General features: G+C 43.0%; 1 protein-coding gene across 2 annotated transcripts in view; it reads left to right on the top strand.

Annotated features, from left to right (window-relative positions):
• Nucleotides 1–417: 417 nt before the first annotated feature.
• tmem178b (transmembrane protein 178B) overlaps nucleotides 418–27,277 on the top strand; it is a 103,045-nt gene continuing 76,185 nt past the window's right edge. Inside the window, exons 1-2 of one of the 2 annotated variants that reach the window (XM_039792438.1) lie at nucleotides 418–542; nucleotides 884–1,568. In XM_039792438.1, coding sequence (XP_039648372.1) covers nucleotides 1,187–1,568 — 382 coding nt within the window. In that variant the 5' untranslated portion in view covers nucleotides 418–542; nucleotides 884–1,186. Of the gene's footprint in view, nucleotides 543–883; nucleotides 1,569–27,277 lie in introns of those variants that run through there. The other variant, XM_039792439.1, reaches the window with a different exon arrangement.

Here is a 27,277-nt window from a genome sequence, read left to right as displayed (position 1 = left end):
TCAGAGATTTGTTGTGTTAGTTGGAAGAAAATATCAGCAGAAAACTGCACTTTAAAATGTAACTGTCATTCTGTCAATTCAATGTTTTGTTCAACAAAAGAAAGTTCATTTTGTTTTTGTTCAAAAATCAATTTGTTGTATTTTAACAGAATACTGATAACAGCAGAACTGCAGAACTGAGTACATTTTAATATCTGTTTATGTATCGCAAGTAATACCATTATCATGCATATTTTCCTCCTATTGTGCAACCCTAATAGGCCCTAGTATCACAAGTAGCCTGGTAGTTTATGATGTTACCCCCCCAACACACACACACACACACACACACACACACACACACACACACACACACACACACACACACACACACACACACACACACACACACACACACACACAGACTGCTGCTGATTGGTCCGTGCCAAGCCTGCCTTCAGGATGATATAAAACTGCTGGGGGGGGCAGACTGGCTGATCTCTACCCTCCTTGCTGACGGACTGCGGTCTGCCTGGACTCTGCCAGATGTTTGCACACATCAGGTAGGCCTACATCTGTCTGCATCTTGCACCTCCGTCATGTGAGTGGCATGATGCTGACATTGTGTTTGTGAACAGGCTCCGACTAAATGCGCTGCACGACACTCTCTCTCTCTCTCTCTCTCTCTCTCTCTCTCTCTCTCTCTCTCTCTCTCTCTCTTTCTCTCTCTCTCTCTCTCTCTCTCTCTCTCTCTCTTTGTGTATACAGCTGTCGCTGCCGTCCTTTTTGTCCACCCATGTAGTGTGGGCTGTGCAGTAGTGGCCGGATGGGACATTTTGTGTCAGACACAGCTTAGTAAGCTTGACTAAACGCCCTGACCGCGGTGCTGATGTGTTGTGTGCAGGTTGGTGTCGCCCTGACAGACGGATGGATGCAGAAGATCCGGGGCTGAGATGAGATAAGCGCCCTCTCCGTCTCCGCCGAGCGTCTGCTGCATAACGCCGAGCAAACAGTAAAGACGTGTAGCCCCAAAAACACCGGAACATTTCATTTGGCAAGTTAGCTGTGTCTTCTCTCTACACATCCTCGCCAGCCCGATGACTGTCCCGACGCTGCTCTCCGGAGGTGATGCGAGCTGAAGCCGCGGGACGCCGCAGAGGAGCTGTCCGTGTGTCGAGGTGCTGATGCGGCTGTGACAGAAGCGAGCATGGCTGCCGGGAAGTTGCTGCTCTACGCCGGGCTCTGTCTCTCTCTTTGCGCCCTGGGCATGCTGGCCGTGGCGATGTGCTCCGACCACTGGTACGAGACCGACGCCAGGAGGTACCGGGAGCGGTGCCGAAGCTTTTCCAGCCGCCGCAAGGACCCGGGCTTCATCTACATCCCCAACAACAGCCTGCCGCTGCGGGCCGGCCGGAGCAGCCCGCCCCGCTGGGAGGAGAAGCTGCTGCTGGCCCGCAGCCGGCGGCAGCTGTTCGCCATGAGCGCCGCGGATGAGTGCAGCAGGCAGTACAACTCCACCAACATGGGGCTGTGGAGGAAGTGCCATCGGCTGGGCTTCGACCAAGACATCGAAGACATCATGCGGAAAGGTAAGAATGACACCAACACCTCAGACGGCTAACGAGGCTAAAGTTGTGGCAGAAACAGCAGTGGGCATTTTCAGACACCAACACCATTCATCACAACAACATCAGTCCCCCGGCTCTGTGGGGAGTGTTCATTTGACCAAAGGGCGAACAAGGGCATCCGGCTGTTGTCTTGCTTTTCTGGAAGCAAATGTGGTCCAAAGAAACCAAAGAGCTCTCTGTGTCTGGGGCTGCAGACTGGATGTTGTCATGCTATTTTGCAGAAGCATGTTAATTAAGACGCAGTCCCTGTTCTCAGAGCTGATCTTTAACTTTAAGTATAGCTGCCTGACCCTTCAACTGCAAATAGTGACATCATCATTTCGGGGGGAGGCCCCTAACCCACCCCCCCATTCTTTCATACTGGTATAAAACATGGCCTATAGATTCATTGAGGTATGGTTAGGGCACCAGTAGTCTACTGTATATCGACAACGTTAATTTCCGTGATTGTTCAGGTGCTGCCGGAAAATTCCAACCGATGTCCCGTTCTAACCTCCGGTGGATTTGTGAGGACTATGGTTAACTGCTCCTCAGATCTCTGCAGGGTAAATCCAGACAGCTAGCTAGACTATCTGTCCAATCTGAGTTTTCTCTCGCACGACTAAAACTACTTTTGAACGTACACATGTTCCACCAAAACAAGTTCCTTCCCGAGGCTATTTTGCAGAGGTGCCGTGGCTCCGTCCGGAGCTTAACGCCGCCCAAGATGATTGTGATTGGTTTAAAGAAATGCCAATAAACCAGAGCATGTTTTTTTTTACCAAACCAGGAATGCTGTATGGACTAGGCAGACCCTCCACGGTCTGGCAATGCGAAACTAGGGCACAAAGGGGTATCACAGTCTTACTGTAAAACTAGATTTGGACGCTGGCCATGTATCAGGTAACATACCCAACATTATTGGTTTGCATTTTCACAAAACAACACCATCAAAAAATATAAACAAACACCCTATAGTGCACAGTTCCCTCCAGTCTGTTCCACTGACACCCTTGCACAGCATACACAACCTATACATACCACACATAACAATCAGTGCTGGGGAGCTTCATTTAATGATCATATGGCGGAAGACACCAAACTGCTGCTGCAGCGGAGCGTCTCCAGGCCAAGGTCCTGTGTCTGATCCTGATGGAAGCAGTGTGAAGACGGGGAGAGGGGAGGACTGGGGTCCCGTGTCCGTGCTCTGCGTTTGGTGGCTTTGCTGTTGAGGTCTGATAGGTTGGGGATAGGCCTGCAACAATTATTACATCATTGTCTAATTGTACATTTTGTTACGTGTTCACGGTCTCTTTGTTTAACCGCAACGATTTGCTAACACTAGCTAAGATCTTAAGGGGTATGACTGTTGGATGGTAATTGTTGATTTTGTTTAGATATGCCAAACGGTAATTATATAAGTGATTTTTGGTCAGACTGTTGAGCTAAAGCTATGCTGGTTGTTGGCACTTGACCCTATACACGTTCATAGTGACAAGTGGGGGATGGTTTATGACAATGAAGAGACGTGTTTACTTAATAGGCTGTGTATTTGTGTTATTACATTATCTGGGTCACATGACAGTGATATGTGAACAAAAGATGTATCCTGGAATTCATTCAAAACTTTAATTTGTTCAAGAAAGTAATACATAAATGTAAATTTTTAAATTGGACTGAAATAGACAATTATATGGTTAATCACAATTATTTCTGAGACAATTAATAGTACAATAAAAAAAGCTCTAGTTGGGAGTGGGAAGGCCAATTCTTTTTGATGCAGTATGGGGTGATGCAAGTGAGTTTGTTTGTGTCGGTAGAAGTTAATATGTTGAACAGCAGAGGAGAATGGGTTGGAGTAGTAAGGTGACAGTTTGCGGATGGCAGAGAGTCTCTGTTGGCAGCGTGTATGGTCATGTCAGTGATGTCAGTCTTATTGTCCAGGGTGAGTCCAAGGTATTTGAAGCGTTCTACCATTTCTCTAGGGGCATTGATAAATAGTGATTAGTTTTATTTCTATGTTCGTGCACCATTGTGTGATGTGGGAGGCTAAGATTAGAGCTGAGCGATATGGAATTACCAGCGATATGGAAAAAAGCGATATGGAAAAAAATCTGATATCACGATGTTTTTGACCAAATACGTCCATGTTGACGTTCATATTGCGGCAATATTGTAAGGTTGACTATTGGTAGCCTCATAAAATGTACACTTTATTAATCCCACAAGGGGAAATTAATTATGTTGTTATTACACACAGGCCTGAATTACACACACACACGCTCAGTACCTATACATGCACTAATGGAGTGAGGGAGCTGCCCATGCAAAGGCGCCCCGAGCAGTTGGGGGTTCCTTGCTCATGAGCACATTGGCAGTGCCCAGGAGGTGAACTGACACCTCTCCAGCTACCAGTCCACCACCATACTTTGCTCCGTATGGGGACTTGAACCAGCAACCCTCCGGTTCCCAACCCAACTCCCTACGGAATGAGCTACTGCCACCCCTATATCAATGTCCACTTAATATCGATATATTTCCCAGCCCTAGCTGAGATATAGTTATTGTCATTGAGGAGTGCAAGTATCAGTGTCATCAGAGTATTTGAAGTATGTGGTGACAGGTGAGGGACTTACACAGTCATATGTGTAGATACATCTACATTTACAGTGTACCAATCAAAGTGTCAATCACGTGCTCTTGAACATCTGTTGGACAGACCATGTAATGGTGACACTGTTTGGCATCACTGTACTGCAATCCCTTGTTACGTTTTGGCTAGCATATACACAGTATACAATAAGGTAATATCAGCCGATATACCTGCCTGGCTGATTTATCAGTCTAGTTCTAATGTCACCCAAAAGAAGCAGTTTGAAGACAAAACCAGCTGTCATTACTTTTACACATTTTCTAGAATGAACATTTAATCCATGACACATGATGAAACATTACTGAGCTGAGCCCTGACACGAGGGTCATGCAACAATCACTGTATGAAACATGTACCGGTTAATTCCTACAGTTTAAAGTCATTCAACCAATGGAGGAGAGATGCTTGTGACCAAAATCAAAATGAATCCTAAAATCTGCTTCAGACACACCAGTTTCCACGTATGTCCCTGTAGCTGATAACACTGCACATCACATTGTGTGTGTGTGTGTGTGTGTGTGCGCTGCAGCTGTGCCTCCCTTTGAGGCCTCCCATCTGCAGTGCTGGGCAGCCCACACTCAGGGCTCAGTGTTCAGATGAATGGTTCCACAGAGCGCTCTGATCTCTTTCAGCTCTCGGCTCCATCAGCATGGAAAAGTAGAGCGGGGGTCTGTCATCACGATGCATCCCACAATGACTTCACATGGACGGCTCCGTCAGGATGGAGCTGTGGAGATGTGTTTGCGCTGGAGCTCCCAGTCGCAGTCATGTGACCCACAGCTGCACTAACACTGCTGCTACTGCTCAAACTACTGCTGCTACTACCGCCAGTGTCAAGGCCAATTTATGCTTCTGTGTTAATCCAGACTCAGTGGGTGTGATTGGTCTGCTTGGCCGTGGCTTGGTTGCGTTGCATTTCCCCTAGTCTCCCATGGCCAGACCTTCTTCTACAGCGCTGCGGAGGAAGGTCTGCCTAGTCCACACAGCATTCCTGGATGGGAGAAAAAACGTGCTCTGGTTTATTGGCATTTCTTTAAACCAATCACAGTTCTGTCAGTCTTGGGCGGCGCTACGCTCCAGACTCTGCTAAATAGTCTCGGCGAAAAACACTAAAACACTGAATCCATCAGCTGTGTCCTTCACTACTGAGCCTGTTTGTTACCGGTAAGCAGTGGTGTACATGTACCCAAGTATTGTAGTACAAACTTGAGGTACTTGTACTTTACGCGAGTCTTTTCTTTTCTTTTTGCCACTATCTACTTCTATCTACTTCACATCCTCCTGTGTGAAATGACAGGAAACATTCATACAATTATTAGCCACATATCTAAACCCTGATGAGTCATTTAACGCTTTCAGATAACGCTGTTTTTATATAAATAAACATAATAGTTGTTATGTCTCAGGAATGAATCATAATCCAGAAGCACTTATCATATCTCTGTGCACAGATCAACCCAGATTCACTTTTCCATTTGAACTTCATATTTAACAACCCTGAAAGGTTAATCTCTGCGTGCTCATCCATCTCTCTGGCGTGGAGAGATTTAAAGAGAAGCCTCCATCTTCAGTTTGCCTCTTCCACAATGAGAGCCATGCTGTGTTTGTGAGTGTAGGCTATTCCACTGGGGTTAGTGGTGCACTATGAGTTCCTGCATGGTTTCAGCGTGATTTCATTTTTATCTCAAATCATAGGCATCTGTCCTTGATCCGCTAGCTGCCTGCCCCCTGAACACACCGTGAAAAAGCCCGGTCTCGGGAGACAACACAGGGGTCGTAAACGTCAAACAGACACTAGGGGCACAGGCTGTGCACCAAAATACAACAAACCACGTTCCAGACAATCACTGACAAGATGGTTGGGGGTAGGGGGTGGGGGTTAGTGACAGTCAGTCAGTTAGTCATGACAGTTATGGAAACATTGTGGGAGGGGCGAGCTTGCTCTGTTTTGTTTGGAATGTTCTTGGAACGTCAGCAGAAGTGACGTCATGCAGGAACTCCTAGTGCACCTTTAAAGGGATGATGACCAGCGCTTTCTTTTCATCAACAAATCCCACGTGCAGACTCAAACCAACCCCGAATGTATCTACTAAGTATAAAGGGTGGGGAAATAAATCAAACATCGTAGGTATTGTGATTTTTCTAGAATTGATATTATTTATTTATTTATTTTTTACCAATGATTGACCTAAATGTTTCCTGTTTCTACAGTACTGCCAACGGCGACTACATCATATCTGTTTCCAGCAAAACAGAGCCAAAGCAGAAAAAGCAGAAAATCCATGTTATGTTCTTCTTCTACAAATGAAATAAATGTCAGACTGGACTGACTGACACGTGACGTGCATTCTTCTTAGAAACAATCAGTTTTTAGAAATGTCTCATGATATATTGTCTTTAGAAGTGTTTTATTCAATTCTTGTTTTGGTTAAAGAAAGAAAAGATAATCCCAATACTCAATACTATCCAATCCCCATACTTCTAGGATCGCAATAAATGAAAATCGCAATAATCCAATCAGCACCCATGTATCAGGAAAGAATCGAATCAGGACCAAGGCATATCGTCCTTGCCGTAATGAGTATTGTGTGTGTATCACAGCCTGATATATCTTCTTCCTCTGTGTCATAGAGCTCCATTGTACTTAAAGTGCAGTAGGTAAGCCTTATCAAACTAACTTTCTGTCATATTAGCTGAAACTGACCCTATGTTCCAGTAGAACTACATGAAGCAGGTCCTGGATCTTCCCAGTCCTACCTACGGAACCTTTAAACACTTATCAGTGAGCCACACTGTTACACTAAGGGACATGTTCCTTCATCACCATCAACACGCACACCCTACTTTATCCCTTGTGTTGTCCTCGGGTCAAATTTGACCCGTTTTAAAAGTTTTTTATATCAGAAATATGGGTTTCTTACAACCAAATTGCCCCAAAATAACATGCATGCATGCATGTCCGTTGCATGGAACCCATACAACATATACATCCATGCATCCATGTTCTTCGCAGGTAAAAGTAATTTTTGGCTTTTTTTTTAAAATGGTTTCAAAACAACATCCCGACCAAACTTTGACATAAACCAGTCTGTGATTCACTCAACATCCTCTGATCTTAACTATTGTATTAGTCAAAATAATTCATAATATCTGCTTTTTTTACAAACTCAAAAATGAGGTATAATGTCATTTTATTAGGTTTATTGACCATGAATAAAAAAAAGCGTTGAAAAGAGGGATTAGAACGTTTAAAAAAGCGCCAAAAGCATTAAAAAAAAGTCACAAAAAGTCGGAAAAAGTTCCAAGCAAAGCGCATTTTTCAATTTTGAACCGGAATGACAAGTTCATGGACGACAGTGAAGACAACACAAGGGAGATTTACGTCTTCAGGGTTAGGGTTAAGGAACCAATGAACCACAGACAGAGTTGGGAAGTCACAACGTATTGGGCGGAGCAATCTAAAATCAGTGACATCGATACAAGTAAAAAATATATATATTTTATATTTCATCCATGGACACATTATCAGACTGTGTATGCAGGACTCTCTGAAGACAAGCTGTGGGGCTCCAAAGCTTCCTTCCTCACTGACAGACATCTTCACACATATTGTACAAAATACTATAGGCCACTAGGGCTGCACAATTAATTTCATTCATTTCATTGAAATCGCAATATGGACTATCCAAATCGCAGGGGGGGGGTCAAACCATTCTGAATGAAGTATTGTGGTGCTGCAGAGACAAATCCTATCCTACAGACTAAAGAAGACATCTCTGTTTGGTACAGATCCTCGCATTAATCACACTATAATCATGTTAACTTTTTAAATTTTTCAATGAAAATGACAATAATATTACAAAAATGATCATTCCCTCCAATATCGTGAATCATATCGCAATCGCAATATCAGTGAAAATAATCGCAATTATATGTTTTCCTCATATCGTGCAGCCTTATAGACCACTATAACAAAATATTATAGGAAATCATCAAAGAAAACCTGTGATGCAGATATCTTCTCTCATTAGACTATTGTTCTAGTGATTCTGCTGTCAAAGATATTAGATTTTTCCCCCCAGTTTAATAAATATTCAACATTAGGCTTTTTGTAGCCTAAGTAATACATAAGAACATATTTATAATGTATGTAGATCAGACAGCTATTTAAATATTTAGGGATTGAGACAAGCATTGGGATAAGGACATTCTTGTTTGAATAACAGTCACTTCATAACATAGCCTTTTCTTAGGGGCCCCTGCTGGGCCTGCATGTTCACTTATCCATCCATGGGTTTATTACAAACCCTTTCATGCTTGAATATATGTTGGAAAATTGTATTACAACATTAATATTTATAGGCATTTGTAAACAAGCGACAATATGGAACCTCTTATAGTCTCAATAAGTGGATTTAAAGAAGCAATCTAAAGGGACGGGTCTGTATTCACTGTGAAATATTACTGTGTACAATGTTGAGCTTCTATTCCACTACATTTCAGAGGCAAATATTGTACACTTTATTCCACTACATGCACACGTCAGCTATAGTTACATATCACTTAGCTCATTAAGATTTCACACGCACATTGTATGATGAGCTCATGAAATATGGGGGTCAATTTTTTTGCATGAGTACTTACACTGTTGTTACTTTAAGTGCATTTTAATCTGTTACTTTTACATGTCTTTTAACATTGTTGTTGTTGAATCCATAGGGAGAAAAGGGAAGTTTACAAGCCTATCTGTACAAATAATATGTCAAGTCAAGTCAGCTTTATTGATCACAGATGAGAGTTTGCCTCAAGGGGCTTTACACTCTGTAGAGAGCATCCTCTGTCCTTAGACCCTCGCTTCATATGAGGGAAAACTCCTCTAACTGGACAGAAGGATGGTCTAGAAGAGCCCAGCATAATATAATTACAGTGTAATATTATACATAGAATGTGAACATATGTAAACATAATGCATATAGTACCTAGAGTAGCTTCCTGGTGTGTTGATCTATATGAAGTTACATCAACATCAATGTGTTTATGTGATATACTGTATAAGGACATAGCATGTGGGAACACATTGAATAATATAGTCAGGGTGGGATTTTCCGGGGGGATGCGTGGGATTTCCCCCTTTCTGGTCTCAACCCGTTCTCACTCCGAACCCGTGAAATACGGACGCTTGGCCAGTGTCTCTCAGCGTCAGATATGATACAAAAAGCACCCTTCAGTGTGTGTGTGGGACGCACAGAGCAGAGCAGTAGCTATGCGGCGCTGTAAGATGACGTAGTATTAAGAGAGATAACTATAACTATCACCCAGGAGACCGGGGTTCATGTCCAGCATGTCACTTTTCCTAAACCCAACCGTCCCGTTCTTCTTTTCCTAAACCTAACTGTCCCGTTCTTCTTTACCTAAACCTAACTGTCCCGTTCTTCTTTTCCTAAACCCAACTGTCCCGTTCTTCTTTACCTAAACCCAACCGTCCCGTTCTTCTTAACCTAAACCTAACTGTCCCGTTCTTCTTTTCCTAAACCCAACCGTCCCGTTCTTCTTAACCTAAACCTAACTGTCCCGTTCTTCTTTATCTAAACCCAACTGTCCCGTTCTTCTTTACCTAAACCCAACCGTCCCGTTCTTCTTTATCTAAACCCAACTGTCCCGTTCTTATTTTCCTAAACCCAACCGTCCCGTTCTTCTTTTCCTAAACCCAACTGTCCCGTTCTTCTTTACCTAAACCTAACTGTCCCGTTCTTCTTTTCCTAAACCCAACTGTCCCGTTCTTCTTTACCTAAACCCAACTGTCCCGTTCTTCTTTTCCTAAACCCAACTGTCCCGTTCTTCTTTACCTAAACCCAACCGTCCCGTTCTTCTTTTCCTAAACCCAACTGTCCCGTTCTTCTTTACCTAAACCTAACTGTCCCGTTCTTCTTTTCCTAAACCCAACTGTCCCGTTATTCTTTTCCTAAACCCAACTGTCCCGTTCTTCTTTACCTAAACCCAACTGTCCTGTTCTTTTCCTAAACCCAACTGTCCCGTTCATGTCCCGCATGTCACGGAAACGTACCTTTTATAAGCCCATCCACCACCTTTTCGTTAACCTAACTGCATCAAAAGTCCCGACAATAGTCCCGGCCCAGCACGTTTAGATAAAGCACGTTTAGATCTGACGCTAAAGAAGACTTTTAGCGTCACTAACAACGCCAAAGGCACCTGACCAAGCGTCCGTATTTTAGGCGATGGGAGTGAGAATGTGTTGCTGGTCTACATATCCTTGCCTCTGCTGAATTAATTTTATCCCCGGGTGACGACAAAATGTACCCCCCCTCAAAGTGATCAATGCTACTTCACCAATAGACCATATATTATATACCTAAAATAGAAGTATTTTAAACTAAGTAAAGCGCTGTAACGTGAACAGTCTATAGTGCGATAGAAGGATAAAATCAGAGCAGCAGTTGCTGGTTGTATTTAGCTGCTACAGAGCTCCAGGACACTGGCTAAAAGTGAAGGTATTTTGTTTTCGCTGGGGAGTGAATTCTGCTCTCCGGCTTAAAATCGCTGTTTTATGTTGACACCACGTTGTGCTATTTCATTTTGAGATTATTTTCCATTGGATATTGAAGTTGATAAATAAGTGTTTTAGCGTGGCCGGCTCTATATCCATGGTGGTATTGGAAGGGGGATTTCATTCTTGCATGTTTAGTTGTGCATGATGAAAAAACATCCACCCTGAATGTAGTCACTGTGAGAATGAATCTAAAGAGACATTATAGTCCAGAACAGGATCAGGACATGTACTGAGTTGACCTGTAGGGGTTTGTGCAGTCATCCCCTACCCCTAGGTCACTGCCATATCAGCATCTAATTGTTGCTGTTCATTCAGCATACACCTCAGGTTGATAATCCCAACAGTTGGCATATGTTAGCTTGGTTTGGGATGCCGTGACTGGCAGCAGCAGCAGCAGCTCACTGACGCCTCACCATCTGTTGTTACTCTGTGAGGGAAAGACCTTTCAGGTTCTGATCAAGACATTAACAGTCCCGTCCGAGCAGAAGGAACAGGGACAGCCTCCGGATTGGATCACCTGGCTCCCAGGGGGCGCTGAATTATGAGGAGGGCTAAATTAGGCACTGTAAGGGTCTAAAGGGGCCTCGGAGGTGCCTTGCCAATGAGCCTGCTGGCAAAGCTGCTCATCTAACAGACACATGGAAGCTGCTTTCACTTCTGGTTTGACCGGCTGCTGGGTGATTATTTGGTAAAGGAAGATGGAAGCAGGTCAGCTTTCGATGTTTAATCCTAGTGACAGTGAGTCTGCTCATTGTCTGTATGGTGATGTGGACCAGTGGTTTTATATGTTTGGTATATGTTACTATTCATGCTGCGTTTACACCTTATACTCACTTAGGTTTGTATGCTGTCTTTCTAAAAGCTCTGAATATGATGCGTTTATGAACAGTGGGAAAAAGGGAAAAGCACAGAAGCTGACCTTGATATGACAAAGTACCGTCGTTATGCGTGTTGGTGATCGGCATTTTTTTTTTTTTGGTGAAAGTGGATATGACACATACCTTTGGTGTGGGAGACATAGGTTCGATTCCCACTGCGATACATCAACCAATGTGTCCCTGTGTCCACTTAACCCCCAGTTGCTCCAAAGGCGTCTGACCTCTGACATATGTAGCAATTGTAAGTCGCTTTGGATAAAAGAGTCAGCTAAAAGACACATTATGTAATGGAGTCCACCCAGAGGTGTGAAAATGACTTTCTCTCTTGTTGAGTGTCTGATTGGCGCAGCAGTAGCTTAGTCTGCAGGGACTTGTCTCGGGAGCCGGAGGGTCGCCGGTTCAAGTCCCAAGCATGGAGTGTGGACTGGTAGCAGCAGAGGTGCCACTTCTCCTCCTAATCTACATCCCACATCCACAGCTAGTCATTCTAGTATCTTTGTGGGCGGGCCCTGTTTACATGAGGGCCCTGTTTACTCAGTCCCCCCCTGACAGTGAGTGACCACTAACTCTTTCAATGTACTTATATGGTTGTGTTGTATTAAGATATCCTCTATCCCTGCAGCCATGTTGCATTCAGTGTAGGGCAGAGGTATGAGAGTGAGTTTATTTCTGTGTGACATGGTTTGTTGTGGTTGTGGCCACAGCACAGCACGCTGGGGGGGGGGGGGTTCACTCACCTTCCTGGAAACCCTTAAATTATTCAGACACATGTGGCATCCTCCTCATTAAGTGCCCCTGCAGCCCAGCCGATCACACCTCCAGACTAATGGAACACAGACATACTGTACATCCCAGATTGTATTTGCACCAGGGTTCAATGTCATCCAGCCAAATATGATTGAAAATATTTTCTAAGTATGTCAAAATGCAGGAGTTTTTTTACGTGTATTTGAATATTGTGAAATACAGTTCTGTTCTGAGCAACCTTTCCCTTTCAGGATTACTCACATGTTCTGTTTTATGTCTGTTGGTTGTTTTCAAGTCTTTTTTTATACATGAATGGTGTATGGGTTCATGGTGTATGGGTTCATGGTGTATGGGTTCATTGTGTATGGGTTCATGGTGTATGGGTTCATGGTGTATGGGTTCATGGTGTATGGGTTCATTGTGTATTTTCAGAGCGTGTGAGGTGACCAACGGCTGTATATGCAGGTGACAGAAGAATATCTCACTAAGTGTTAATGACCTTATTGGTGTTGCCACTGGAGGGTTTTCTCTCTGGGAATATGCAGTTGTTGAAGCATGTGCTAATTCCTCATCGTTACCGTGAAGCTAACAGACTATAGCTAAAGAGCTGTTGCTTTGAATGGCTGCCATATTGGAAATGCACACAAGTTAATAATAGCACTAGAGAGTAGCTAAATTATCAGTATGTTGTTCATTCAGCCCAACACTCTGCACTATGTGGCTGCCTCTCAGTTGTGTTGCTCCAAAGAGTAGGCCATATATATATATATATCAGTATATCAGGGTCACTTTCACTAATATGGGAAAGTCTTTCAAAGGAAACGGAACCAACATGCATATGATGGGAGCAGATTAACATGCAGTGGCTCCATTTGACTCCTGTAGGGATCTGACTGTCTGCAGACTGACTCATCATGAAGTGGTCTGACTCCTGTCAGAGAGAGAGAGAGGGGGGGGGCATGTTTGATGACCTCATGCACACTCTCTCTCTCACACACACACACACACACACACACACACACACACACACACACACACACACACACACACACACACACACAAACACACAACATACACCGTATACCTATGGGCACCACAACATCACTTTTGTACACCAAGAACATGGTTTTCTCAACATAAATAATAAATAATGCAATCTGATACTGCCGACACACACACACACACACACACACACACACACACACACACACACACACACACACACACACACACACACACACACACACACACACATGCTGTTCATTCAGTCGGGAGGTTGAAGCTTCAAATAACTAAAAAATTAAACATTAAATGTACTACTGTAGTATGATAAGCTGGTTGGTCAGCTATTTTCATCAGTGATTTATGAAGATCAAGTCATAAAAGGTTTTTGACTAATACTTTTTGTCACAATTTTTGTTAACTCCTGGAAAATGTTAAATATTGTAATTGGGGTAGCCCAGTTTTACACAGCACCATTTTGGCTTATGACTTGCAACCCTTTGACACCGTTTTGTAACATACAATTTTCCAAGGAATGTATTTATATTGTGTTCAGATTTGCCCCCTGCTCTAAAGCACTTCCTCTGCTTGATGTAAACACCCCATAATAACTACACCTAGCACAGCAGCACACAGTTGGGAGGGTGGGGTGGGGGGTCCTCAGAGTTACTGCAGGTGGGGCAGTACAATGTTTTATTGTTGTACTCAGTACTCACTTACTTTGTGAAGAAACAATGAAGGAGTTATTAAATCTTATGAAAGGACAATACACATGTTAGACCTTTGTGAACAAAATATAAGACTTTCTAAAGAAATGTAAGACTTTTAAGGCCTTATTTTCCGAACATTATACCTAAGACATTTTTAAGACGTTTAAGACCCCGCGGGTACCCTGTAAGGGGTCCTTGGCTTAAAAATGTTGAAGACCCCTGCTTTAGACGGTGGCTCTCTCTCCTGCGGTGCCTCGTCTTCCTCGTCTTTCTCGTCTTCTTCGTCTTCCTCTGGCCCATTTAATCAGCGGCTTATCAAGTCAAGAGAGCGCTGTTAGCCTGTAGGAAGAGCCGGCATCAATCAGATCCTGTTTGTCCTGGCCTGTGCCCAGGAGGAGCAGATGAAGGGAGCTCTGTGTCCACAGCTGCCTCCCTCACAAGAAAGGCCTTTTTACTGCTCAGGACCGCCGGACTATATGAGAATGATGTCCTATAAAGGAACCCTTTATTGTGCAAGTGGAGCATCCAGACTGGGTGTTCAGTGAAAGGCGCTAGTTATCGGAGCTTTGTGCGGCTCATTACAGCATCGCCTCGCGCTCACTTCAAACCAGAGGTCGCTAATTTGCAGCCGCTGATTAACACCGGAGGGACTGAATGAGAGCATCGCCGTCTGCTGCTAACAATGAAGAAACACCCTGCTCATCCCCTGGTTGGTGTTGTCATGGCAACGTGGGATGACTGTCTGACAGATGATGTTCAGGCAGTCTGAGCCGAGGCGAGAGTGTTCCCGTGCCTGTCAGGAGGGTAAGACAGCAAAGCGCCCCGCTGCAGATGACGACAGGCGTGGAAAGACTGCGTTTCCCACGCGACACCTTCGGCTGCTGCTGGGTGGCTGCTGCGCGTTTTGCCAGACAGGAGCTGAGAAGGGACAGATGTCACAGAGGATGCTGGACACAAAATGTCTCAATGATAATAATGTGATTAATTAATGAGCAGTTGATTTGAACGCAGTCTTAGCTCGCTTGTAACATTGTTTGGCTGCGACAGTAGGAAGGTCTACTTTGTTTACCCACTGGATATGGTTTCTTTCACACCTACCTCGTTGATTGATTAATCAAGCATCAATCATCACATCCCTACATATTAAATAGATCCATCAAGACAATACAGTAATAAAAGAAAGCATACTAAGATTGGCATCTGAGCCATTTTTTCAGTGCCTGCTTAAAACCTTTCCTGGCAACCTGTTCCACAGGCTTGTTGCTAAGTACAAAAAGGACTCCTTACCTAAATTAGGCCGCTTTCACACCTGCCTTGTTTAGTTTGGTTGAATCAAACTAGAGTTTGTCTGCCCCGATGGTGCGGTTCGTTTGGGCAGGTGAGAACGCGGCTATCGAACGCTGGTGCGCACCAAAAGCGGACCAAACAAGCGTACCGAGACCTGCTTGAAGAGGTGGTCTCGGTATGCTTTCAATCCAACTCTGGAACGGTTCCAGTGGTGATTTTAGACCCTTTTTACGGGGGGCTCAAACCTCACTAAATTTCATCTCAGCCCCCTGTAAAAATATAATAAAAACAATTTTTAAAAAATATAAATTTTAGTGCTTCAAGTTAGAGTTTGCGAACTTGTCTGCTAGTGACAGAGGACAAACAATTACAGGTTCAAAGAAACCGGTTTAATATCCTGTCTCGCTGTCGCCAATGCTATGCACCTGTAACCCAGTCCAGGAAAGTTTTATTTTTTATTTATTTATTGTTTACACCTTGTTTATGGTAGCCCATAAAGGGACTTTCGTAGTGTTTTCATATGTTCAATATTTTGCATTTATCCTCTGTTATAATAATAAATACATATATACATTGTTATTAAGTGAAATTACTGATTTAGCAGGGGGGGCTGAGCCCCCCTAAAGGTCTGATCCTAGAATCGCCCCTGAGCGGTTGGGTCGTGGTGAGAACGTGATCCGACCCAGAACCGCACCAACTATACACACTCCTCCACACAGTGTTTTATTTTAATTTTATTTTAAGCTACTACTTAGAGCTGCTATGTGAACACACACAGTTGTTTTCAGTTAATTTGGCTGATTGGACCTTTTCCCAGGACTGTGTGGGTGTGTCTAGACTGATTTTTTTACATCTTCCTGAGCCTTTTGTTAGCTTTGTTGCACCGGTTAGGGCGGGACAAATGATACCTTTATCATTCTTATTGGAAGAAAAGATTTGTGACCTAATAAATACCCCTTTAAGCTCTGGCCCACACTGAAAGGGTAACTACTGTTTCTTTCAACCTATTCTCCTATGTTTTTGTGTCTAAGTGACTGATGGGAACAACAATCTCTGACATTGGTCCACTATTAAGAGAGATCGCTGCAGTCGGCAGCAGAGAAACAAACTACAATGTAAGTTAATAGGACAGTTGTCCAGCTTGTTGACAGACTCAGATTGATATTCTAAGTGTCTGACAACATTATGGAAAGGATTTCTAAGGAGGTCGACCTTTCTGTTAAAGAGTAAGATCCTTTTTTAAAACATAAAAACATCAGCGAAATTATGTTCGCTAAATCCACCAGACTCCATGTAAATAAACAGTCATTTTATCATCGTAAAACACACTTCATTCAAAGTCGACAGAAACAAAATAAAACTATTAAAAGCCATTTTGGGTCGTCTTTCCACTTTTCCAACCATCACAACTCTAGTATTGGTTGAAATAAACACATAGTTTACAGATTTACATGTGGAAATATGTTGGAGTCTGGAGGGTTTAGCGCAAGTGACTTCAGAGCTGTTTCTGGTTAAACAGAAAGGTCTTAAAGAGGTTTTAAAGGTCTATTTCTGTAATGATCCTTCCAATATGTTGTCAGACACTTAGATTATTAATCTGAGTCTGTCAGCTGTAAAAACAGCACTTTTAGTGGACGATAACTGACGCTGCACATTTGCCCCTTTGGGTTACATTGCAGCCCGGTCTGTGGCTGCCGGTTACAGCGTTCACACTTAATACTGGACCAGTTTCAAAGATTGTTGTTCCCATCAGTCACTTACACACAAAAACATAGGGGAATAGGGTCCAGGTTGAAAAAAACTGTAGTGTCCCTTTTACCTGAGCAGAGTTCTAATCAGCCAGAAGAACTGAAATCACCTGTGTTGGTGTTCAGAGGCTTTAACTTTATTGATATATTTATATCGCTAGCATGGGACCTTTATCAGTGAGCATAGACCAGAGTTGAGTATATCAAGCAGCCAATGATATACAGAGACAGAGAGTTTAGTGTCTGCTTCTCATCTCTCCAGGAGTAACCCTGTTTAAACCTCTCAGTCTGCCCAACCGCTCGTCTCCTCGCATAATCATCAAGCCCTCAGTTCACTCGCGCCTCTTTCATCTCCCTTTGCCATCTCATTTCTGCTGAGTTCATAATTAACAACACGCAGAATGATGGGAGAAGAGACGAGGCGGCGATGTGTGAGTGGAGGAGGGAGCAGAGTGCATGGACCGGGCTCAGGTAGCAGGCACATACACAGCCGCTTTATGGAAAGGTAGTGTGCTACAATACTGGCTTTGAGAGAAATGAAGCAAAAATAATGCAAAACCACTGGCCATCTAGACATGTTTTCAATTTAGCTGCAATTATAATCTGTTAAGGCTGCGCAATGTATCGTTTCTTTATCGTCATCGCGATATCAACTGGCGCAATATACACATGGCGAAAGGCTGCGACACATCGCCAAACACACTCAGAGAGTCTGAACTTTCATTCTTTCTTTGGTAGTTAAAAATTTTTAGAAATGATTTCCTTTCATTTGTTTTAAAGTCAAACAAGCAGTTTGTTGTCTTTAAGCGGAATACTGAGAGCAGCAGGACAGAGAACACTTTTAATATCTGTTTATTTATCGCAAGTAATATCTGATTTCAGTCACAGTATTTCTGAAGTCCTGGCAATGGTCCTGGTTACATTGCATACAGCAGCACTGGACAAACGTGGTAAAAAAATATGGTATATTCCTTTAACCCTAAACCAAAGTCCCAATTATCAAACAGGTGGTTCAATTGGATGGCAAAATATCTATAAATATCGCAAGAACACACATTAATATTCAGCGCTTATACTGTACAGTCATTATGGCCTTCTACAGCCCGCTGTGAAGCATGCGCATAAACAGCCATGCCTGCCCTATGGGGGATAGGGCAGGCACATTAAAGCGTGCAGCTGGTCTTGATTCATGCAGCCTCTGAGATGCATTTAATTACCGGGCCTGACATGTGGCGGAGGCTCAGCAGGCCAACAGAATAGCTTTGGCATTTGAATGACATCCATTTCTCTCTGAATAATGTGCCGAGGCCTGCTGACTGGCTGAGATAGGTGTAAGAAACACACATGCGCGCACACACACACACACACACACACACACACACACACACACACACACACACACACACACACACACACACACACACACAGAGCAGATAGTGAATGCTCAGAATGCTTTTTTCCCCTTATCTTCTTCACTCCATTATTTGATTCTGCAATTGCTTTTGCTCTTTTGTCGCCTTTATTTGCTAAACAGTTCTTTGTTTATTCAGGCAATTATACATGAACATACACAGACATGGTGTATCTCTTCAAACCACTGCAATCTTCAGCAGTTTCCTAAGTAGACATAGTTTTAGAGCAACTTATACAAGTGGTGAAGACGAGTAAGGGACTGTGATGAATTTGAAGCTTTTGTCCTGAGCAGCACAGCAGGGGACTGACGTGAAGTTTGGCTGCTAACAAATAACGCAAAATGACTTAATATATAATATTTCTACCGTATTTTTATTCGAACAACACCTCCACAAATCAAATCAACAAATCAAAGCAAAACAGAGGCACGGTTTAGTCTGAACAAGGATTCAGTTGGAAATGAACAGTGCTTGGTTTATGTATTCTACCTTTGATGAGGATACTTATGATTGCAGAGCACAAGCAGTGGGGCAATATTTTCATTGGGATGGTTTCACTATGTACAGAAAAATATATTGGACATCTACAACGTGAGGCAGGTGTGTCTGAGGGAGACAAGCAGGTCAAACGTTGCAAAGAAACTCCCACACACTGTCTTAACTTGCAAAAAATATATAAAATGTAATAGTAGGCAAAGTTTCGATAATAAACCATCTAGTATTGTCAATGCTTCGGTACTAAGGATGTAACACTATTTGCCTGAAGATGTTCTAGTAAGGAAATGTTGAACGCTATTAAACTTTATATATTTTTTGCAAGTTAGACAGTGTGTGGGAGTTTCTTTGCAAATGGTTTCACTGAAAGGCAGAGTGAAAGGCTGCTGGACCTGCTCTGCACTTCTGCATAGGTTTCACTTAGTGACGTACTGTACCCAGGGTTCAAAATGAGCACCATTTACCGGTAAAATACTGGTAAAAGATGCAAGTGGCTGGTGACTGGTACACCTGCTACGTCCTGCTATGCCCTGCTATTCCCTGCATTGCCCTGCTACGTCTAGCTATGCCCTGTTATGCTATGCTAGACCCTGCAGTGCCCTGCTATGCCCTGCTACACCCTGCAGGGCCCTGCTACATCCAGCTATGCCCTGCTATGCCCTGCAGTGCCCTGCTATGCCATGAATTACTACAACTATTTCTATTCATAGTTCCATTATTGTGACTATTATTGCCACTGTTCATCACACCCCCAACCGGCACCGTCAGACACCGCCTACCAAGAGCCTAGTCTATTGAGTGGCTGGTAACATTTGAACATTCACTAACCATTTGGCTGCTGGATGAAAAAGTTCATTTTGAACCCTGACTGTATCTCCATACCTGTTTTCATTAGTTCATGTCCAGGTGCCTTTGACTTACTACCACATGTCATGAAGATCATTTCATTTATAAGCTTAAGATAATGTTATTTCAAGGAGCAGTGGACTTGACATTTCTGAGAAAATGGGATAATGGAGGGCATCGTGCCGGCTTATTGGCTCACAGTCACATCCCACGAAAAAAAATAATTTAAACCTCTGCCCTGCTGCTTCTCTCAAACAGGATATTGAACAGCTAATTTCAAAGCAGGTTCAGTTTATTTCAAAGGTCAATTGGCATGTCTTGTATAAAGTACTTGAAAGCAATACTTGAGTAAAAGTACAAGTATCAAGCGAAGGAGCACTCACTCTGACTAACAAGGAACAAACAAAAAAAAATGACTGCTCGACTTGAAGAATCTCAGTCGACCTCAGAAGGGGTCAGCCGCTGATGATTGGAATATTTGACTTTCAGGGGCAGCCCTAGTGAGAACCATGTTTTATCCCCCTTCAACATTCTATAGAATGGAAAAGTATGTTGATACCCAAACATTACACCTATTTGTGATGATTGAACATTCTGACACCATGGCCAGTAATCTGCTGCTAAACCAACCTGTTCTCTCTCCCAGCTCGTAAAATCCTGACTCTTGGTCAGTGTCTCTTAGTGTCAGATACCGACACAAAAATCACTCTTCAGCGTCTGTATGGAACACACCGGGCAGAGACAACGGTAGAGAGTAGTATTTATAACCCCAAATCTGTGTAAGGAGGTTGGTTGGGGGGGTGGATGGGTCAAACAACACAGGACTTTCCCCCAGGAGACCGTGGTTCATGACCCGTTCTTGTCCCGCATGCCATTTAAACGTACATTTTGTAACCCCTCCCACCATCTTTTCCTAACCCTAACTGTCCCATTCTTGTGCCGCATGTCAGTTAAACGTATGCCCGACCCAGAGCATCAAAAAGTGACGCCAAGAGTCCAGACCAAGCACGTATGACACTGAGGTGAGGTCAGAGATCTGTACAGACCAGTCAAGGTTTTCTACAGCAAAGTGGGATGAAACCATTTCTTTTATGGAGCCAGCTTTGCATCATGTTGAGGCACGAAAGAGACAAAATGTGGATAGAAGATCTTGCTGTAGCATTAAGAGGGAGTCTGGTGTTACGCCACTATGTGTCTATGAGTCTTGAATACCTTAAGACAAGCTCATTCAAGCCTTAGAAAATATCTTGAACATTAAATAAAATAACGACTTTGTTTAGCTCCAGCTCTTCCCTGTTTACCCTCCGTCTGTCTCTCTGGCTCTGTAAACTCAGCTCCTAATGCAGGCTCTTTATTGCCAGAATAGTTTAAGAAAGTTATATCATCAAGGTGGTGAGGAAATTCGGCCGTCTCGGCTCGATTGCTCTGCCTTTTATAATCTTTTGATTGTTGCTGATGCCTGTGGCTCAAAGCGACCCAGTCAGGTGTGTAGAGTGAGATAAAGGAAGCAGAGATTGCTACCCGCACTTTATCCAGATAGAATGTCAAACGTCAAGGTGATCCAAGCAAAGAAAATGGGGAATATGGGCAATTCCACCAAACAGTGATTTAAACTGGCATGCATCAAATCAGCTTAATTAATGATTTGAAAATCATTTCCATGGATTTACCCAATAAAACATTTAGCCTGTAGGAAGGGTCTTTATCTTTCATTCTCTTTCAACTCCAACCAACCAAAGGGTATGTAAAACCTAACCTTCATTTTTGCGTTTGTTTTAAAATGATGAAGAAAGAGAGTCAGAATGAGAGTTGAAATGAAAACTCCATTAACAAATCATTTTCAGTGGACTGTACTTGGGTGCAAAATCATGAAGACTGCATAGGCGTGACTCAGTGTACGGTCGTGCGCTGCCTGTACATGCTAAGCCCTTCTGGTTTCTAACACGAGTGACTAAATGTATTTTTCATTACACAAGTGTTAGGAACATTTCATCGCTCATAGTGGACCATGTGACACATTAAAACCTCTTTATTATCTAACTTGCAGTGACGTTACATTGCCTATTCCACTGTCCAGATGTACGTATAGTAATGTGTTCATGTCTGCCTCATCAGTAGTCTATATTGACAACGATTGCTCCGGTGCCGCCGGAAATTCCGCCGTATATCCGTCCCCTTCCTCTGTCTCTGTGTTGGCGTTCTAACCTCCGGTGGATTTGTGAGGACTATGGTTAACTGCTCCTCAGATCTCTGCAGGGTAAATCCAGACAGCTAGCTAGACTATCTGTCCAATCTGAGTTTTCTGTTGCACGACTAAAACTACTTTTGAACGTATACATGTTCCACCAAAACAAGTTCCTTCCCGAGGCTATTTAGCAGAGGCACCGTGGCTCCGTCCGGCACTTAGCAGTTTAAAGAAATGCCAATAAACAAGAACACGTTTTTCTCCCATCCTGGAATTTTATGTGGACTCCCCAGACCTTCCTCCAGGTAAAGTGAGACTAGTCTCAGCAGTTCCATAGTCATATACCTGTCATATTACACTAATATAAGCCCTCACTTTCACAGACCATCTTCTCAGCTAAATGCCTCCGGCCTCGTTCTTTATGAACCGTCTGTCTGAAGGTCTAGGACTCGAATTCCAGAATGCTCGCTTCCCCTCATTACTCTGGCTCACCTGGACTGCTGCTCAGGGTGCCATTTGGTCAGGCCAGCTCCGCTAGGCTGCTGCATTAATTGAATTCCACTTCCTGGCAGTGGGCATGAGATTGTGTTAATATGGCATGAGGAGCCCAAATGAGGCCCAGACATTGAGGCAGCCATCAGAAAGAATTCTCTGCACGCAGCACACGTATAAATTTAGCCTTCACTGACTAAGGGCGCCTCCAGATTAGCATCATGATGCTCTCCTGGTTGAACACCTGTGGAAAAAGAAAAGAGGGTTATACACTCATTTGTAATCACTTACCAACAACATTAGCTGAGGAGTTACTACATAGGTATATTTCTTATATTAGAAATTAGAATCAAACAGAAGTCAGAGCAAAGAATCTCCTCTACTACAGGCCATGGAATGTGCTGTAGGTATTAACTGTCCAGTCATAATGATAATAGCAACACTAGCAATCCAAAATCCACTTGTACTAAATGTCAAAGACGAAAACATTTGGGAAATATTCAGAAGCCATTTTCAACCATAATGCACTCTGCTTTTAATAAACTTCATGCATTTTAAATTGTTCTTGTTACAGTGCACAGATGAGTATCTGGCACAAAATGAAATACACTGAAACTATTGTTTTTTGACATGACTTGAAAATCAAATCAGTCAATGATTTAAGACGTCATGCATTAAACGATCACAATTTACCACAATATGCAAACCAGGAGGCAGAGCTGTCAGACGTCCACCACATTGTGTCTGGAGTTGTAGGGAGGCATTGTGGGATGGGGCATCTTTAAAAACCATAAATTGTCATTTTCTTTTTACATGGATTAATAAACAAGACGTAACGTGTTGGTGAACTTTAGAGGTGTTGGCTGATGTATTATTGAACTCTGGACAGTCAGGCTAGCTGTTTCCCCTGCTTCCAGTCTTTATGCTAAGCTAAGATAACATCTGCGGCTGTAGCTTTATATTTACCCTACATACAGTGCCTTGCGAAAGTATTCGGCCCCCTTGAACGTTTCGACCTTTTGCCACATTTCAGGCCTCAAACATAAAGATATAAAACTGTAATTTTTTGTGAAGAATCAACAACAAGTGGGTCCCAATTATGAAGTGGAACGAAATTCATTGGCTATTTCAAACTTTTTTAACAAATAAAAAACTGAAAAAAGTGGGCGTGCAAAATTATTCAGCCCCTTTACTTTCAGTGCAGCAAACTCTCTCCAGAAGTTCAGTGAGGATCTCTGAATGATCCAATGTTGACCTAAATGACTAATGATGATAAATAGAATCCAGCTGTGTGTAATCAAGTCTCCGTATAAATGCACCTGCTCTGTGATAGTCTCAGAGGTCCGTGTAAAGCGCAGAGAGCATCATGAAGAACAAGGAACACACCAGGCAGGTCCGAGATACTGTTGTGGAGAAGTTTAAAGCCGGATTTGGATACAAAAAGATTTCCCAAGCTTTAAACATCCCAAGGAGCACTGTGCAAGCGATAATATTGAAATGGAAGGAGTATCAGACCACTACAAATCTACGTAGACCCGGCCGTCCCTCTAAACTTTCAGCTCATACAATGAGAAGACTGATCAGAGATGCAGCCAAGAGGCCCATGATCACTCTGGATGAACTGCAGAGATCTACAGCTGAGGTGGGAGACTCTGTCCATAGGACAACAATCAGTCGTATACTGCACAAATCTGGCCTTTATGGAAGAGTGGCAAGAAGAAAGCCATTTCTTAAAGATATCCATAAAAAGTGTCGTTTAAAGTTTGCCAAAAGCCACCTGGGAGACACACCAAACATGTGGAAGAAGGTGCTGTGGTCAGATGAAACCAAAATCGAACTTTTTGGCAACAACGCAAAACGTTATGTTTGGCGTAAAAGCAACATAGCTCATCACCCTGAACACACCATCCCCACTGTCAAACATGGTGGTGGCAGCATCATGGTTTGGGCCTGCTTTTCTTCAGCAGGGACAGGGAAGATGGTTAAAATTGATGGGAAGATGGATGGAGCCAAATACAGGACCATTCTGGAAGAAAACCTGATGGAGTCTGCAAAAGACCTGAGACTGGGACGGAGATTTGTCTTCCAACAAGACAATGATCCAAAACATAAAGCAAAATCTACAATGGAATGGTTCACAAATAAACATATCCAGGTGTTAGAATGGCCAAGTCAAAGTCCAGACCTGAATCCAATCGAGAATCTGTGGAAAGAACGGAAAAAACTGCTGTTCACAAACGCTCTCCATCCAACCTCACTGAGCTCGAGCTGTTTTGCAAGGAGGAATGGGCAAAAATGTCAGTCTCTCGATGTGCAAAACTGATAGAGACATACCCAAGCGACTTACAGCTGTAATCGCAGCAAAAAGGGTGGCGCTACAAAGTATTAACTTAAGGGGGCTGAATAATTTTGCACGCCCAATATTTCAGTTTTTTATTTGTTTAAAAGGTTTGAAATATCCAATAAATTTCGTTCCACTTCATGATTGTGTCCCACTTGTTGTTTATTCTTCACAAAAAATTACAGTTTTATATCTTTATGTTTGAGGCCTGAAATGTGGCAAAAGGTCGAAAAGTTCAAGGGGGCCGAATACTTTCGCAAGGCACTGTACATGAGAGTGGAATCAATTGGAACATCTCTCGGCAAGAAAACAAATGAGCATGTTTCCCAAAATGTCAAACTATTTCTAAAAAACAAAGCGATACTCAATAAGTACCTCTGTAAGCCTGTAAAAAGCTTGTCCTAGCCCTAGTAGTTGTCATGCGCTCTCCAGCCTCTCTTCATCCTAACTCGGCCATACTGGAGTCTTGTGTAACACTGAAATTGACCACTGGAGATGTAGACGCCGCTGGCGGGTTTTGAAGAGAGGGGGGTGGGGGCTTCCATACCAAACTGCAAGAATTGATTTAATCTCAATTTTTAGAGCTTCGTGCTGGAAAATGAAGTTGCTGGAGGTCTGTTTTCAGCTGGTTCCCCGGGGCACAGCGGAGCCAGAAAGAACATTTCCTCTCTGACTCAGTGAGCCAGCACTGCAGCAGCCTCTTTGGGATCAGGCTGGAAATGTGCTGTAAATCTTGCTGTTCATGGTTGTTGTTGTTCTGACTCTTTCCTTTGCAAAACACACAACTGATTACTCATTTGTTATTCCAAAGTGGCACGGAGCTACGGGGTAATTATAGTGCGGGCGATATGCAGCGGTGCTCCGCCTCGCCTTGCCTCAGTATGCGGAGCTCTTTGTCAGCGGCTCCCTGGAACAGGCATGGACGGGAATATCAAACAGGAGGGAAGAAACAGGCATATACTGTAGGAGCAGCTGCAGTTCACTGATGGCACGTTGAGCCCAGCCAGGTGCATGGGCCTCAGTTTCACTAATACGGATCAATAACACAGTCCAGTTTGGTATCACGCTGCACATTCTCCTGTTCATCTACAGTACATGCTGTATTAGATGGGTCTGATATTTGCACCATCTAAAGAGCAAGGGCAGTCAGATACTGACTGTAGAGACATGCAAGTAGGGCTGGCCAATATCTCAATATTATATCTACATCCATATGTTGCTGCTATATTTGTTTACACATATCTCTTAGGTTACTAAATTTAAATGTGGGTATTTACTAAGGGTGTGGGAAAACAATCGAAGCAGCATAATATTACGATATTTTCCGTGGCAATACTGTATCGATACACGGATACCAAGTATTGATCTTTTATTATATAAATTGCACATGAGAATGTAACCTTTTGATACTAGAATAATAAGATCAATTGCTTTTTCAGTCCAGTAGATGGAAAATGAGATAGAGAAGTGAGATGAACAAACCAGAGACAAAACAGATGTTGACAAATTTTGCTTTGGGGACATCATCTGAAGTTAGAAAAAAGGTAATAAATTATACATAGCAGAATATCACAATATGTTTAAAATCGCAAAAACATTGTATCGTGACACAAACATCGTGATAACATCATATCTTGACACAAGTATCACAATAATATTGCATCGTGACACAGATATTGTGATAATATCGTATTGTGACACAAGCAACACAATACAATTGTATCGTGACACAAACATCGTGATAACATCATATCGTGACACAAGTATCACAATAATATTGCATCGTGACACAAATATGATAATATCGTATCGTGACACAAGTATCACAATAAAATTGTATCATGACACAAATATCGTGATATGGTATTGTGACACAAGTATCACGATAGAATATTATCGGAATACTTGTGTCACGATACAATATTATCACGATATTTGTATATGTAGTATCGTCATGAGGACTACAAATAGGAAATGGACCTGACTTATAAAATCCTTTTAGGATTAGTTTAGGTCAAGAGTACCTACATTAAAGACTTGGGTTTGTATTAAGAAATCTCCCATATTTAGGTCCAGATAAGAGCTAAGCTGATGGAGAATGACTGTAGTCAGTAAAAGGTCTTTGCAGCTGTAATATGACCAGCTTGTGTGTGTGTTTCAGAGGAGGAAGCTCCTATAACTAATTGGCTCCAGAGACCTATGACTAACACGGTAATGTGACTAATTAAATATGGTCCACCTGTCTGTCACACCTACTTCCTGCTCGTCTGTCCCTCACAGAGCAGTCTGTCTGTCTCTGGGGCCCCCAGGGGACCACAGGCTGCCTG

Source organism: Perca fluviatilis, chromosome 23 (assembly GCF_010015445.1).
Source record: "Perca fluviatilis chromosome 23, GENO_Pfluv_1.0, whole genome shotgun sequence".
In the NCBI taxonomy this organism is placed as follows: domain Eukaryota; kingdom Metazoa; phylum Chordata; class Actinopteri; order Perciformes; family Percidae; genus Perca; species Perca fluviatilis.
This window is presented reverse-complemented; position numbering and strand designations above follow the sequence as displayed.